Consider the following 16,590-nt stretch of genomic DNA (forward strand, 5'->3'; position numbering starts at 1 on the left):
GATGCAATTTACTTGTCCAAGAAACCCCTAATTCTCCTTCGTGTTATCAGTCAGGGCGTCTTTAAAAAGAACATCTTGCTTCCTTAATGTGATCTTGTTAAAAGTTTTTTTTTTTCTGGTTGGACTGCGTGAGAACATTCAGAAGCGCTCAGCAGTGAGATATGAGCGTGAAAGGCTGTTTAGGCATTAAGTGTTGCTCTCAGTGACACTCTAGACTGAACCCATTGACTGGAGGGACGAGACCGCTCCATTATCAGTTGTTATATTATTACTCATAATGAGTAGTTTGTCCGTTACAAGAGCGAGGGCAGCAGAGAGGTGTTATTTATTGCAGGAGGAAAAAGCTCTTTGGCATCTTGAGTGTTTGCTTCTTTCTTTTTTCTTTTTTTTGCCCGTCACAGAGTGAAGTGATGAATGACTGAGGCAACAAATCAACTTTTTCTTTCACTTTTCTTTATGGCTATAGGGATGGTGATGTTGGTCTTTATGTTGGTCCATTTGTCGGCCATTTTGGTCTGGAAAGAGAGACATAAAAGACCAGTTAAAGACCAGTTTGTAGTATTCCTCCCCTGTAGATTGCTAACGTCCTTCATTGTCTCCCTTATATTCTCCTAGAGCCGACTGGATTCGGTCCAGTTGATGTTTGGGTTTGTTTTTTTGGCCGAGTTCACAAGATGTATTTATTTTGTAGGTGCAGAATCAAGTTGCTGAATGCTTATCACCTACTACCACCTCACCAGACATCCACGTTGCATAATTTATAACTTTCCGTCTGACTCACTTTATTTTTCAGGAGAAAAAGTTCTTCCACACAGCAGATATGTTTAGCCTTCTTCTTCTTGTTTTTCCCTCTTTTTGGCAGCTGTGAAGCCAACTGCCATTAAAACAGAAGAAGAAGAAGAAGAAGTTTTGAGGCTACAGAGATGTAGTTTTGGTTTATGACAACCCTAATACAACATCATTCAAACACAATAAGTCCCCAGATCGGCCCCAGTAGTGATTTTGGACATCGCTAGTATAATTAATAATTAATTTGCGTTTACCCACCTGTAAACTATTAATTGTTGTGTTTTATTTAGCTTAAAACGAGCCACACAGAGCTCTAGAGAGGGACCAGACTGTCATGTTACAGTAGTCCAGAATGGACAAACCAGACAATAGAGGTGTATTCATTTGGTCCAGCACGTCTCAGTGTTGTGTGTTTGTGAGCTTATATTAGTGTGTAACAGGATGTGTGTCTTAACAGTGTCTGGATTTGTTGCGTTGCATTTTTTTATCTTTTTTTTTCCGTGTGTGTGTGTGTGATTTACTCTGCCCCCTGTGCTCTGTATCTCCTTCAAGAAGTCAGCCCCCCGGAGGAAATGTGCAGCCTGTAAGATCGTTGTTCACACCGGATGCATAGAGCAACTAGAAAAGGTACCACAGACACTCGTCTTTCTATCTTTGCGAGGGCCTTCTGTTCACACAATGCATTACGTAGCACCTAACCTCAACCAGACTGTAACCTTTGCTCTAAAAATTAGTGTTGCGGGGGCCCAGAAAAATGGCCCCGTGAAAAACCGGCCCCTGTAACTTAATAAACAACAAACACACACACACGCAAAGCTTGTTCACCCTTCAGGTTTGACAGTTACTTCTGAAAATTGAGTTTATGTTTTTTCGTGAATTCTCTTGAGCCACATTTAGGCTTTAAATGAGTGCAGGCAGGTGCATGATGGGTAATATTTATCCGATCTTCCTGACTCCTGCTTTGTATTTGTGTTTTCCACAGCGTTAGCATATGTTAGCTGCTTGCTAACATGGCAGTAAGTCAAAATAAAAGGCTGCGCTACATTTGTTTTATTGAATTTGACAGAATAATTGTTCTATATTTAGTTAATTTTACACCGTTATTAAAAATGAAAGTGTAAATACACATATTATTGATTGATTAGAACTACAGCGACTAATCCATTGCACTTTTTTGACTGTGGTTGCCTCAGTGTAGATTAAATATTTATGTAATCCTGCTCATAAATAAACATGTGTTTGTTTGTTTTTAACTAAAATAGTCTGTTATATTGTGCCAGTATTCAGTGTTTATTGCTTTTACTTCTAGATTAACTTTAGATGTAAGCCGACCTTCAGAGAGGGAGGGTCCCGATGCCTCCGAGATGTGAGTGTGTTTGTGTGACTGTATATCTAAATATATGAGAATTAAGTCATATCCTTGCTCTCACTGACAAATCAACATTTTCTCTTTCAGAACATACTGAGACATCACTGGGTTCACCGGCGAAGACAGGAAGGGAAATGCAGACAATGTGGAAAGGTGACTGCGCACACAGAAACACCAACACAGTAAAAAAAGCGTTGTGGTTAGTGTCGTTAACTGTTGGCTTTTCACTTTTTCTGCAGAGTTTTCAACAGAAGTTCTTCCACAGTAAAGAAATCATCGCCATCAGCTGTTCCTGGTGCAAACAAGCTGTAAGTAAATCATCGTCTGTATTAATCAGATGCAGAGAAAGAGAAAAACGGTGTTTATTTGTGGGTAGTGGCCGAAAGAATGGCATCGCGGTTACAAACGGCTGAAATGAGACATTCAGAGGGAGCTCAGAGTAGAACCGCTGCTCTTTCGCATCAAATCGGGCCAGCTGAGGTGGTTCGGGCATTTTGTTATGATTGCCCACTGTGCGCCTCCCTGTGGAGGTTTACCGGGCACGTCCAGCCTGGAGGAGACTCCGGGGCAGACCCAGAACTCGCTGGAGGGATTATATATCTCGCCTGGCCGGGGAACGCCACAGGATTCCCCCCGGGAAGAGCTGGAATGTGTTGCTGGGGAGAGGGACGTCTGGAGTTCCCTACTTAGCCTGTTGCCACCGTGACCCGACCTCGGATAAGTGGATGAAAATGAATGAATGAATATACACCTCGCTGATAATTATATCTGAGGACACTGTTGTATAAATAATCAATAAGTTGTCTCAAGGCTGGAGCCAGAGGACTGACAGTGACACTGAAGCAAAGCATCAATGTTAACAAGACGTCTTATTCTGGTTCTCCTTTGTTTGTTGACAGTTTTACATGTATTTAGGATCATTTTCATTTTCATTTGGGTAGATTCATATTTCTTTGACCCTTTGGTGTTTATGTTTGCAGTCTCAGTACAAATGTGGGTGGATTTCTCTATTATATGTTGTATTTGGTGCACAACTAGCAGCAGAAATGTTTGATCTCTCAAGGTAAAGAGGTGGCAATGTAGAGAATAGGCGCTGCACATAAAGAAGTAGCTAAATAAATCCTCTTATAAGTAGAAAGTTGCGCCTCAGACCTCAACACTTGTCGCCCTGTGGAGGTGTGGGTGTTGGTCTGTTGGGGATGTGACCTTTAAAAGGCCACTCGCCTCCTACAGGCCTGTGACTGGTCGAAAGAGAGCACAAAGAAAACCAATATCCACACATTTGTAGACGTTCTGTATAAGCACAAATCAGCCACAATGTGAAGTGACTATCTTGTTATCATGGCTACTGTCTGTCATGAGATATATCAGACAGCAAGTGAACATTTTGTCCTCAAATTTGATGATAGAAGCGAGAAGAATTGACAAGTTGAAGGGTTTTAGAGACTTGGACAAGGGAGAACTTATGATGGTTAGACGAGTGGAGCAGAGCATCCTAAAAAGCTCTTGTTGGATGTTTGGTATCTATCAAAAGTGGTTTAAGGAAGCGAAAGAGGTGAACCAGAGACAGGGTCGTTGGTGCACATGGATTATTAAAGGCTGACCATCCAACAGACAAGCTCTTACAATGGACACATCAGACCAGAACACCTGCTTCCAACGACTCTGTGGTCCAGTTCTGATGAATCATTATTTACCTGGAAAGACGACGTGGTACCTTTGGGTCCTACTTTTCGCGTGGATGTGACTTTGACACATACGACCTACCTGAGCGTTGCTGCAGACCTTTTCACAGAAACCGTATTCTCTGCTACAAAGCTAAAACGGTTCAGGAATGGTTTGACAGTGAGTTCAAGGTGTTGACTTGGCTCCCAAATGCAATCGAGCATGTATGGGCCAAAAAAGTCCAGTGCATGGAGACCCCACCTCGTTACTTCCAGGACTTGAAGGATCTTGGTCCCAGATGCCACAGGACGCCTTTACAGCTCTAGAGGAGTCCATGCCTCGACTGTTTTAGCAGCAAAAAGGGCACCATGACAATATTAGATCAATATTAGGTCATAATGTTACGGCTGATAGGTGTAAATCTACCTCTTATCACTTGTGTCGTATAAATAAAATACACTACAACAAGTAAGTGACAGTTTATAGAGGAGATTATATCGTCGTCATTAGTGTGAAATGATCCTTTAAAATAATTCAGGATGACGCCATTAAATAAATAAATAAATAAATAAACGTGTTTTTTTTTCTGCAGTTCCACAACAAGGTGACGTGTTTCATGCTGCACCAGATCGAGGAGCCGTGTTCTCTGGGGGCCCACGCTGGAGTCATAGTACCTCCCTCCTGGATCATCAAAGTCAGGAAACCACAGGTGTACACACTCACGTCTGAACACACACTCACATCTGAACACACACACACACACACTCTAAAACTACAGCGCTCCCTCTCCGGTCAGTCTGCTCGCTGATGAAGTTCAGTAGCTGTCATTTTGTGACAGTGATGTGAAACGACTTTGTTGGATCTAAATTTAAAACCCTAGAAGAAGGCGTTGTCGCTAACGTGTGTGTCGCTTTGGACGTGATGTGAGCTGACACGCGTCTGATCTGTCTGAGGGAAGCGCCGGTTTGTGTCTCTGTTATTACACACACTCATATATATATAAATATATATCCCTCCGTCACATCACATGCTTCATTGCACTTTTAATTACCATCATAAGGGACGCGGTGACAGTGAACTAACCACCGAGCTCGGTGTGTGTGTTTGTGCCCTAGAGCTCACTTAAGAACTCTGCCAGGAGAAAAAAGCGGACGTCTTTCAAACGAAGGACAAGCAAGAAGGGACTGGATGTAAGTAATATTATGACTCTGGGCCGACAGAGAAGTTTTTAACCTTTCGTCTGGTCTATAAATGTGACCCAGCGTGTGCTCGGTACATGAGCTACATGAGGCTCGTCAGCCGCCGACACAGATCGATGAATCTCTGCTGGTGTTTCTGGGGTTATTTCGGTTATTTAATGAAAATAATCATTAGTTGTCATCAGTCTGTGTTTACTTCAGGATTCTTTGGTGTATTGTTTTCTTTAATATTATATACATGCAGTATACGTGTCATATTATCATATCATATCATAAAAATAAGTTAAAATATAAAAAAAAAAAGAAAAATGATAAATGTCCATTACATGTAAATAAAATGTAGAAAAAAATAAAAATACAAATTCGGTTAAATTCAATTAAATTCAGTTTAAGGAATTAAATTAATGAATTACATTAAGTTACATAACATTAAATTGCATACATTAAATAAATGTTTAAAAATGGCCATTATAAGTGTCATATGAATAATAGTAAATAATTAAATTAAGTTAAAATATTTTTTTTAAATGTGAAAAAATATAAAATGTCATCTAATTTAATTTGATTTAATTTAATATCATTGAAAAATGATATTAAAATGTCAGTTGCAAGTGCCATAATTAAATTAAATTAAATTAAATTAAATTAAATTAAATTAAATTAAATGCATGCCCATTATATGTGTCATATGATAATAATTAATAATTAAATTAAATCTTCAAAAAAACATAAAAATCTCAAGGTTTCAGTGCTATCTATTACATACAATACTTAAATACTGTGTGGGACTGTAAAGATTTTATTCCTCTCCGTCTCTTTAGGAGTCTAAATGGCGTCCGTTCATGTTGAAGCCTCTCCCCTCTCCTCTCATGAAGCCCATCTTGGTTTTTGTCAATCCCAAGAGTGGAGGCAACCAGGTCAGCAAACGTTTTCATCTCCTAGAGAGTTATTTTATTTTATGGCGAGGATATTTTACTAGAGGAGCCTGCATTTCATTTTTTCTCTCACTCTCTCTCTCTGTGTGTGTAGGGTGCCAAGGTGTTACAGATGTTTATGTGGATTTTAAACCCACGGCAAGTCTTTGACCTGTCGCAGGGTGGACTGCGGGAGGCGTAAGTGATATTATTAGGCACACCAACACTTGCTAGTACAGAGTTGGACCTGTGGCGTAGTTTCAAACAAGGTGCTGGAAACTTTCCTTTGAGAGTTTGGCCCATTTTGACATGATCGCCTCACTTAGTTGCTGCAGATTAATGATGCAGATCCACCAAATCCCAGAGGTGATCTGCTGGAAGTAGCCATAAGAAGATGGGTACACTGTGGTCATAAAAAGATGGACAGTGGTCAGCAACAAAGCTCAAGTAGGCTTTGGCATTTAAACAATGATAGGTTGGTACAAAAGGTCCAAGAAAATATCCTTCACACCATTAAACCACTAGCTACCTGTACTTTAATGTTGTTTACAGCAACCTCTGACCGTATAATCTGAGCTGCATTTTATCTTCTACTGTCCACCGCTCTTGCTAATTGTAGCCTCAGTTTCCTGTTCTTATCTGACAGAAGTGGCAGTCAGTGTGGTCTTCTTCAGGGTTTAACGTAGGGACGTCCCGATCAAGCACAAACAGAGCAAAAACTACTAGATCTCCTCTCTCCAGCTTTCAGTCATTATCCTTTTATTCAAACAGCACACGGTTTTAGCACTTTATATGTCCGATTACACCCACTCAACACCAATCAGCACCACTTTCAGCTGAAGAACTCCCTTTTTTTATTCTACTTTTGTGACTATTTAGGTTGGAGTTGTATCGCAAAGTGCCAAATCTGAGGATCCTCGCCTGCGGAGGAGACGGCACGGTGAGGCTCGGTTCACACTTCTCTGCGTTTTATTTACAATTTCCTGCAGCTTTCACGTCGAGTGCATGTTCCTCCCGTAGGTGGGGTGGATCCTGTCGGCTCTCGATGAGCTGCAGATGAACCCCCAGCCTCCAGTCGCTGTGCTTCCTCTGGGAACAGGAAATGACCTCGCCAGGACGCTCAACTGGGGCGGGGTGAGTTCCTAACCTTGACTTCTTCGCTGCAGAGTTGACGGACGGCGTGCAGTTTGATCCTGCCACGCCATTGTGTGTTTAATGACTCTGAGGTTCAGGTAATTTCTGCACAGCAGGATTAAAATAAATGAGATCGCAGTGCAATTATGTCTGCACCGAGTGATTTTAAGATATTTATGAGAACAAAGAGTATAAAGGCCGTTTAAAAATTGCAGGAGTTGGTGCTGCTGATACGTAAAAAATAAATCTACATTAATTTATAAACACAGACAGATTATTAAAATAAATCTAGGATACCTCTGCAGCACCAAAATAACTCACTCACCCACATTCCAGGATGTCCAAGAGAGGGCTCTTCCTGTGCATCCCATCCTCTAACATTTAACCCTTGTTTGACCTCTTTAGAGCAACAACGCATCAAGAAAAGCTGTCGACATGATAGACGTGTCCCGTAATCCCTTTTTTTTTTATCCACAGTCAAAGCCGCATTAACTATAACACAAAGTCAAATCTGACGGCAAAAAGATACTCCTAATGCTTCCTCGTTCTCAGGAGCGAACAAAATCAAACCTCCTCTGGTTTATGGCGGTGCAGCGTGGAGTAGCAGGAACTTAAATAATAAAACATGATGTATGCTCTCATTTACTGGTAAAACATGAACAAATGTTTTCCAGCATGTTTTTTCTGATTAATATATAAAACACTTTATTTGGATTATAGGTCGTACATTAAAAATGACAGTGAGGAATATTAGAAGGTTGCGTTTTAGTCTCAAAAGTATTTATTTCAGTGAGAGTGGACCCAGTTTATAGTGTGGCTGAGAGCAGGGAGCTGTAAAATGTGCTGAGTGATGAACCAAGGACACGTGAATGACTTCCAGAGCTCCTCGAAGAAAAAACATCCTGATACTCAGAGAGAGATAGAGGCTTTGATCCACCGTGTGATTAATTAGTGGAACTGCTGCTGCTGCTGCTGCTGCTGTCCTTTCCTGTCCTTTCTTTCTTTCTTTTTCTTTTCTTTCCCTTTGTATCCTCTGCCCATGTTTTAATATTTATTTCCTTTTCTTTCTTTTCCTTTCTTTTCCTTCCCTATTGTTTCCTTTGCCCATTCCTTATCATGTATTTCCTTTCATTTCCATTCCTTTCCTTTCCTTTCCTTTCCCATAGTTTGCTGTGCCCATTCCTTACCATTTATTTCCTTTCCTTTCCATTCCTTTCCTTTCCTTTCCTTTCCCATTGTTTGCTTTGCCCGTTCTTTACCATTTATTTCCTTTCCTTTCCTTTCCTTCCTTTCCTTTCCTTTCCTTTCCTTTCCCATAGTTTGCTTTGCCCATTCCTTACCATTTATTTCCTTTCCTTTCCTTCCCCATTGTTTCCTTTGCCCATTCCTTATCATTTATTTCCTTTCCTTTCTTTTCCTTTCTTTTCCTTCCTCATTGTTTGCTTTGCCCATTCCTTACCATTTATTTCCTTTCCTTTCCTTTCCTTTCTCATTGTTTCATTTGCCCTTTCATTACCATTTATTTCCTTTCCTTTCCTTTCCTTTCCTTTACCATAGTTTGCTTTGCCCATTCCTTACCATTCCTTTCCTTTCCTTTCCTTTCCTTTCCTTTCCTTTCCTTTCCTCATTGTTTCATTTGCCCTTTCATTACCATTTATTTCCTTTCCTTTCCTTTCCTTTCCCATAGTTTGCTTTGCCCATTCCTCACCATTTATTTCCTTTCCTTTCCTTTCCTTTCCTTTCCTTTCCTTTCCTTTCCCATTGCCCGTTCTTTACCATTTATTTCCTTTCTTTTCCTTCCTCATCGTTTCCTTTCCATTCCTTATCATTTATTTCCTTTCCTTTCCCATAGTTTGCTTTGCCCATTCCTTATCATTTATTTCCTTTCCTTTCCTTTCCTTTCCTTTTCTTTCCCATTTTTTCCTTTGTCCATTCCTTACCATTTATTTCCTTTCCTTTCCTTTAGCATAGTTTGCTTTGCCCATTCCTTACCATTTATTTCCTTTCCTTTCCTTTCCTTTCCTTTCCTTTCCCATAGTTTGCTTTGCCCATTCCTTACCATTTATTTCCTTTCCTTTCCTTTCCTTTCCTTTCCTTTCCTTTCCTTTCCTTTCCTTTCCCATTGCCTGTTCTTTACCATTTATTTCCTTTCTTTTCCTTTCTTTTCCTTCCTCATCGTTTCCTTTCCATTCCTTACCATTTATTTCCTTTCCTTTCCTCTTCATCTTTCTGTTCTATCATTTATGACATGTGTAACATAGAGGAACATACTTTTTGACTCCTACTGGAAAGTATTAAGTTGTGCATCACAACACTTAAGCTGATGACTGTGTTTGTCTCTCTGGCTGCAGGGCTACACAGACGAGCCCGTGTCCAAAGTCCTGTGTCACGTGGAGGACGGTTCGGTGGTGCAGCTGGACAGGTGGAACCTCCTGGTAGAGAAGAGTGCCGTCCAGCCAGAGGAGGGCACGCAGAAGGTCAGTGTGTCTGATACCAGCTACACTATGAGGACAAGGTCCACATGGACAGAGACGTTGCTCCACCAGGTGGAATAAATGAAGACTCTCACTTTAATATTTGTGTCCCCAGCTGCCTCTGAACGTTTTCAACAACTACTTCAGCCTCGGATTCGACGCTCACGTCACGCTGGAGTTCCACGAGTCCAGAGGTCTCTGAAAACTTAACTTTTCTCTTTTCATATTCCATTAAATCCTTCTCGCTCCCGTTAATGCATCCTCCTCCGTTGCTGGCGAAAATAAACATAAGCAGAATACAATAAATTATTAAAACACTTTCATGCATGACTGAATGAATCAGACCCTCTCTCTGTTACTTTACGCCTCCGTGATTTGTTTTTCCTTTTAATCCACCGTCTTTGCGGCGGGTTTAATGTGTTCTCTCATTGTGTCGTTGCAGAGGCCAACCCAGAAAAGTTTAACAGTCGCTTCCGCAACAAGATGTTCTATGCAGGAGTGAGTGACTTCTTTTTGTTTTATTCATTCTCCTTAACTGTCCTAATCGCTCACAGGCAGAAGTTTCAGCTGCGCCGCTTCCTGATTTCCCAAACTACAGGTCGAGCCGAGGGTCAAATCACTGAACATATGTGCGTTAATTGCACATGCCGGTATAAATACTACTTATGTAACTACGCCACTATCTTCAGTCTGCAGCTCGTCGGTTCTGTTGAGCTTCTCTTGAGGTCTGTGCCGCTCACGATGTGTATTTACATTTCTGGAGAGGTGAACATCAATCTATGCCGTACATATATCGGACGCAGAAGCATGAATCTAGCATAAGATGACATTTTTATTCTTTACCCTATTAAACTTTGCACAGTGTGGGTTGTTGCATTTCTCGTTTCACTGCTGCTGTACCTGCACGGCATGCATGTGATGAATAATAAACTTGGATGAAACGTCTTCAAGACACCCCAAGAAGACCAGTTGTTCTTGTTTCAACTTTCTCCCTCCTTCCTCCTCCTGCAAAACATCTCATGCATCTTCTCTCTTTCCTGTGATGCTGTGATTTAGTAAAAGTATCCGTTAACGCTGTTTACTTCCAGTCAGCACCGTTTGAAGAACAAAGAGACACTCAACAGAGCCCGACGGTGTTTTAGCAGCATAAATAGTAGAGTATAAACTAAGCTTCAGAGACGTGAGAATGAGGGGCAAGAAGAAAGAATGCAGATGAAGGCTAACTACTGTCTTTAACAGGGAGATTACTGGATGAGACAGGAAAAAGTCTATAAGTTATAGTACTAAATATTTCTACCTACTTGTTCCTGAATGAATTCTTTCCAACTCAGTGATTTTAGATCAATAACTAACAGTGTCAGTGGCTCAATATGCATCTTATATACTCCCTAAACAAATGTCATGGTTTTCAATTATTCATTTTGACCTTTTGTTCGTTACATTCATAGTTAGTGAATACCAATTGATCCAGAGCTAAAGCTCCAAACTCAAGTTTTTGATTCTCCATTGAAGGCTGAGAGTTGGAAGGAAGAAATGATGGGCGGGAGTCGTAGCGGAAGCGCGCAGGGAGCTATCTCTATTTAACGAGGGAAATGTAATGAAGCTTAATTCTGTATGATTGGGTCCCTTTCTCTGTTTATGTGTGTGTGCGTGCAGGCTGCATTCTCAGATTTCCTCCAGAGGAGCTCCAGGGATTTGTCCAAGCACGTCAGAGTGGTGGTGAGTGTTAACACACTCTCTCTCTCTCTCTCTCTCTCTCGGCGTGTATCGTCTTTCCGTGTCGACATGTCTGGGCAGCAGGTCGGCCGGGTGATTAAAACGTCCGTCCTTCAACTGCCTTTTAAACGGAGCGTCCTCCAGCAGAGCAACAAATGTCTTAACAAGTCCAACACCTCTCTGTTCTGTAACTGACCTCGACATCTACACCAGAGTTAGACGACTGAAGATGTCGAGAAGTAGTAAAATATCAGACCCTGGATATGACTAAGATCACAGCTTATTACACATTGACCTTAACTGGATGTTATAGTTTATTATACACTACGACTATACTACTTTATTATGTATGGCGTCGTCAAAAAAATAAAAAAATAAAAGACGACCTCTTGCTTCCAGGCACTGATTCTGGCTCTCTTCCCTCAAGACATACATTTTTTAAGATAATTGTCAGCGTCTATTTTATTCATGAAAGCTCATTTAAAAACAACAAAGTGTTGTACAAAGAGCAATCAGCACAAAGACAAGGAGGAAGAGGAAGAAATAATGAATTAAAACACAATTTTTAAAAAATAAGCAGCTCTCAAACTTAATTAACAGGGATTTGTGAATCAAAGCAGGTTGTTTTATTTATAGTATAGAAACAGAGAGAGGGACTGATTTATATCTTATTTATTATCTGTTTATCATAAAAGCACAAATGTAAAATTGAGCAGGAGCAGAGGTAATGGGATTATACACCAACCAAAATAAAATAAAAAGCTGTACATAAACCCTTTTCCTCCAAAGTTTTTCTCCAATTTCTTTTCCTAAGTGTATGAAGTAGGTCATCCGTCCCATGGAGTGTATGTGATTAACAGTCCTGATAAAGAGACTCGCAGTGGGACGGTCGTTTTGAAGCCAGCTTCTTCTGGTGAAACAATCTTTAAGAGATAAATATCATCTTTACTTATCTATACGCTGGTGTAGCCAGATTGATTTCAGAATGAGAGTCTTGGACGTGTTTCAGCCTCGGCCCGGCAGATCTTTAGCCAGAGCATAACTGGTTCCCAACGGAGTGACTCCAGACCTGCTAAAACATAAGTTTGTTGTGGACACAGTTTGAATAAACATGTACTCTCTAGCCACAGAGCTGACCACCAGTTTGTTTAAATGTCTGTTTTGGAGCGATATAATATCAACTAAAATCTCTCCTAGTCCAGTAGTTGGTGGAAGGCGGCTGTGTTTACCAAGCTGTGCAGAAGCAAGCGGTCATCAGTGACCTTAAAAGGAGCATGTGATTGCAGGAGACTGGACAGATTGGATTAATAAATAAATAGTTTACTAAATACATCTGGAATCTGCAGTTTTTTTGAACAAACTCAGACAGGGGGGAATTGTGCTTTTGTTTCTCTTCTGAGTATTTATAGCAGCAGCAGCAGCAGCAAAACTACAGCTCACTGATGTGTTTTTAATAGTTTCTGAACAACAATGGAGGCGAATGACGCAGAGGAATAAGATCAGGCTTGGAGACAAAGGCACCACTTGTTGCTGGGTTAGGTTTTGTGGGACAAAAAAGAAATAACCAGATTTATTCTTTAATGAGCTGAGAGGAGAATTTCTCCAAACATGGAAACAAACTTAACCCTAAAGGGACAAAGGTGTCCTGCTCAAGTTGTATTTCTTCGTGCTTTTTGCTATGATATTTGGCAACGGTGTGTATCTTTTAACTAGTTTAGATCCACATTACTTGACTATTGTTGACTATTTTAAAGCAGGGTATTCAGAAAAATAATCAAGTCGAGCTCAAAGCCACATGAAGGAGCTTAGAGTGACAATAGGCTGCTGCACAGGTGGATCCTTGAGACCCACTTTCTAAGAGACTGACTGAGATAACACAGCAGAGCAGAAACAAGTGACTCTCAGTGACGACCTCTCTGTGGTTCACAGTGCGATGGTACAGACCTGACTCCCAAGATCCAGGAGCTGAAATTCCAGTGCATAGTATTTCTAAACATTCCCAGGTAGGCGTCTTCTACTGTCATTTAATTTAATTTAATCCGGAGAGCTAGAGGTTTACATGTTTGAAATGTCTGAAATGTTTAACACGCGTGTGCAGGTACTGTGCCGGCACCATGCCGTGGGGAAACACGGGCGACCACCGAGACTTCGAGCCTCAGCGCCACGACGACGGCTGCATCGAGGTCATCGGGTTCACCATGGCCTCGCTGGTGAGAAAAACAACAGAATGAATAATTTAAAACAAAAAATAAATAAAAAACAGAAAATCAAACGCTTATTTTTGTGTCTCTTTCTTTCTCTGTCTCGTCCACCAGGCGGCGCTACAGGTCGGAGGTCACGGAGAAAGACTCCACCAGTGCAGAGAAGTCGTCCTCACCACCTTCAAGACTGTACCTGTTCAGGTGACTGTGGACCACTCACTGACAGATTATTTATAATCTATATATAATCTATATATAAGATTCAAAACTAGACTACAGCTCAACAAACGGTTTAAAAAACATTCATTCATTCATCTTCTGTAACCGCTTGTCCTCTGGAGGGTCATGGGGGGAGAGGGGCTGGAGTCTATCCCAGCTGTTATTGGGCGAGAGGTGGGGTACACCCTGGACAGGTCTCCAGTCTATCACAGGGCTAACACAGAGAGAGACAGACAACCATTCACACTCACCTATGGCCAATTTAGAATCAGCTGGAGGAAGCTGGAGAACCTGGAGAGAACCCACACAGACACAGGGAGAACATGTAAACTCCACACAGAAAGGACCCAGTCGGCCGATGGATTAGAACCCAGCACGAGAGGGTAGAGCAGCAGGTTTTTAAGTAAAGAATAATGATAAAAAATGTTTATTTTCCACCAGCTGAATTATAAAAAGATGAATAAATCAGATAACCCTAATTAAAGGATCAATCTGGTCACGTTCTGTTGATAAATCCAACAAAATCTTAACATATAATCCAAAATTATTGAATCCTGAAACAAGAGAAACTCATGAAGTTGTCACTGATTAATAACCTGCAGCTCTATTTTCATCCTCCGGTCATTACGGAGGCTCATACATCTGCTCAGCTCAGATGTAACCAGCCAACATCAACCGCTGCAGGACTATTATTACCTCCTAATGAATTATTACCGCTTTGTGTTTTCAGCAGTGACCCCGCTTCATTTTCTTTCTTTTTTCTTTCTTCTTTCTTCTTTCTTCTTTGGTGCGTAGGTGGACGGCGAGCCGTGTCGACTGGCTCCATCCACCCTCCGCATCTCCCTCCGAAATCAGGCCAACATGGTCCAGAAGAGCAAGAGGCGCACCTCGGTGCCCCTGCTGAACGAGTGAGTCACACACACACACACCGATACAGGACGAGGAAGTAGGCCAGCAGTGTTGTTAAAAAAAAAAAAAGTGAGTCATACAATCTGTTTAGTGGGAGCTGACATTCACTCCTCTCCATGCCCCACATCCATCTCTTGTCTTCAGCCAAACCAGAGCGTAGCGTTGGAGCTAATCTCAACATCAGCCACATTAGAGGTTTCCTCTCCGCTCTGGCTCTGTCGCCAGTTTTGATCTCCTGTCAGGGCTTAGTTAATTAACAAATAAATAAATAAATAAATAAAAGAGATCTGAGACTGTGTGGCTACTAACACTCCTCCGTCCCTGTAGCACTAATCATCCTTCATGTACATCTCTGTCTGTTTTATCTGTGCCTCTATTCTCAGTAAAGTTACAGTAGATTTCTGCTCTGTTGCTGTTCTCTGTGCTCTCACTGTTTGTGTCAACTTACCTCTGGGCTTCTCTCCGTCTGTCCCTCCTCCTCTTCTTCATCCTTCTCGTTCATTTTCACTTCTTCGTCTCCTTTCTTCTGTTCCCCTTCCTTCATGTCTCTCCATCCTCTCCTTGTTTATACTTGTTATCTTTTCTCCCCTCCTCCGCTTTCCTTGTTTCTTTTTGTTTTGTTTTTCACCTCCTCTTCTTCTCTCCTCTCCTTTTTTCTTCCTCCCTCCTCCTTCTTGTTCTCTCCTTGTCTTTCCTCCCTTCCTTTCTCTTCTTCCTGTATCCTCTACTTCTCTGCTTCACTCCATCCCCCTCTTCTCCCTTTCCTTGTCTTCTCTCCTCCTTGTCTTGTGTCCCCTGTCCATCCTCTGCTTCTCAACTTTTCTCCTCTTGTCTCCTCCCCTCTTCCACTCTCCTTATTTCCTCCTCCCTCCTTCTCGTCCTCTTTTCTCCTCTTCCTCTTTTCCTTTCCTTCCCATCTCTTCTCATCGTCTTACATCCCCTCCATATCTTTTCCTCCTTTTTCTTGTCTCTCCCTCACCTCTTCTCTCTTTCTTCTCCCTTTCCTTGTCATCTTTCCTCCTTGCTCCTTCCTCCTCCCTTTCTTCTGCCTCGGCTCCTCTCTTACTCCTCTCACCCCTTTCCTCCCCTCATCTCCTCCACTTTCCCTTTCTCCTCTTCCCTCCACATCTTTTCTCTCCTCCTCTCCTTCTTTACTTCTGCTCTCCTCTGTTCATCTCATACCTCCTTCCTCCTCCTCCTCCTCCTCCTCCGTCATCTGTTCCTCCTCTCTCCTGTGTGCGTGTGTGTGTGCGTGTGTGCGTGTGTGCGTGTGTGCGGCCGTAGTATTCAGAAGGTGTGTGCAGCCGATCTGCGCCGCCTCTCTGCTCCCCCCGACTCCTTCTCTGTGTAAGTACCTCAGCCCTCTGTCACGTTTATGTGAGCAGACGACTCGGTGGCGTCCTGGTGTCGGGTTCGACCAATAATTGATCAGCTGATCGCTTTTAATTAAACTAGCCAGTTGTGATATCAGTTATTCAGTATTATATTAATATTAAGTACATTTTATTTTATTTTATGTATAATAACATATTTAGTTATAATTTTTCCTAACCTTTTCCTTTAGGGAGAAATATTCGATTATTCACTTTATTATTCTATTAATATTCAGTACATTTTATTTTATTTTATTTGTATAAAAATATATTTAATTAGATTTTTTTTTTTCTTCAGGGAGACATATTCGGTTATTCAGTATATTAGTATATAATATTTTATTTTATTTTATTTATAAAAAAATATTTAATTATAATTTTTCCTGACCTTTTCCTTAACCTTTTGTGTTGGGGTGAAATATTCAGTTATTCAGTATATTATTATATTAATATTCTGTAACATTTATTTTAATGTATTTTATTTTATTTGTATTTATTAAAATATATTTAATTATATGTTTTCCTATTGCGTTAGGGAGAAATATTCAGTTGGATTGATTACAGGACATAAAATAGCACTTTTTAACGTCCCTTTTAATATAATTTATAATCCTAAAAAAAATATTAT

At 41.0% G+C, this 16,590-nt stretch overlaps 1 protein-coding gene across 1 annotated transcript in view; it reads left to right on the plus strand.

The window, feature by feature from the left end:
* The window catches only part of dgki (diacylglycerol kinase, iota), a 66,108-nt gene that overhangs the window by 37,589 nt on the left and 11,929 nt on the right, over positions 1-16,590 (plus strand). Inside the window, exons 4-21 of the mRNA XM_084573006.1 lie at positions 1,342-1,416; positions 2,099-2,155; positions 2,246-2,311; positions 2,398-2,466; positions 4,416-4,532; positions 4,939-5,013; positions 5,844-5,939; positions 6,052-6,134; positions 6,816-6,876; positions 6,957-7,070; positions 9,422-9,547; positions 9,660-9,738; positions 9,987-10,042; positions 11,201-11,263; positions 13,190-13,263; positions 13,359-13,470; positions 13,576-13,662; positions 14,476-14,588. Of these exons, the coding sequence (XP_084429132.1) occupies positions 1,342-1,416; positions 2,099-2,155; positions 2,246-2,311; positions 2,398-2,466; positions 4,416-4,532; positions 4,939-5,013; positions 5,844-5,939; positions 6,052-6,134; positions 6,816-6,876; positions 6,957-7,070; positions 9,422-9,547; positions 9,660-9,738; positions 9,987-10,042; positions 11,201-11,263; positions 13,190-13,263; positions 13,359-13,470; positions 13,576-13,662; positions 14,476-14,588 (1,523 nt within the window). The remainder of the gene's footprint in view (positions 1-1,341; positions 1,417-2,098; positions 2,156-2,245; positions 2,312-2,397; positions 2,467-4,415; positions 4,533-4,938; positions 5,014-5,843; positions 5,940-6,051; positions 6,135-6,815; positions 6,877-6,956; positions 7,071-9,421; positions 9,548-9,659; positions 9,739-9,986; positions 10,043-11,200; positions 11,264-13,189; positions 13,264-13,358; positions 13,471-13,575; positions 13,663-14,475; positions 14,589-16,590) is intronic.

The sequence above is a fragment of the Chelon labrosus genome, assembly GCF_963514085.1.
Source record: "Chelon labrosus genome assembly, chromosome: 23".
Taxonomy (NCBI): domain Eukaryota; kingdom Metazoa; phylum Chordata; class Actinopteri; order Mugiliformes; family Mugilidae; genus Chelon; species Chelon labrosus.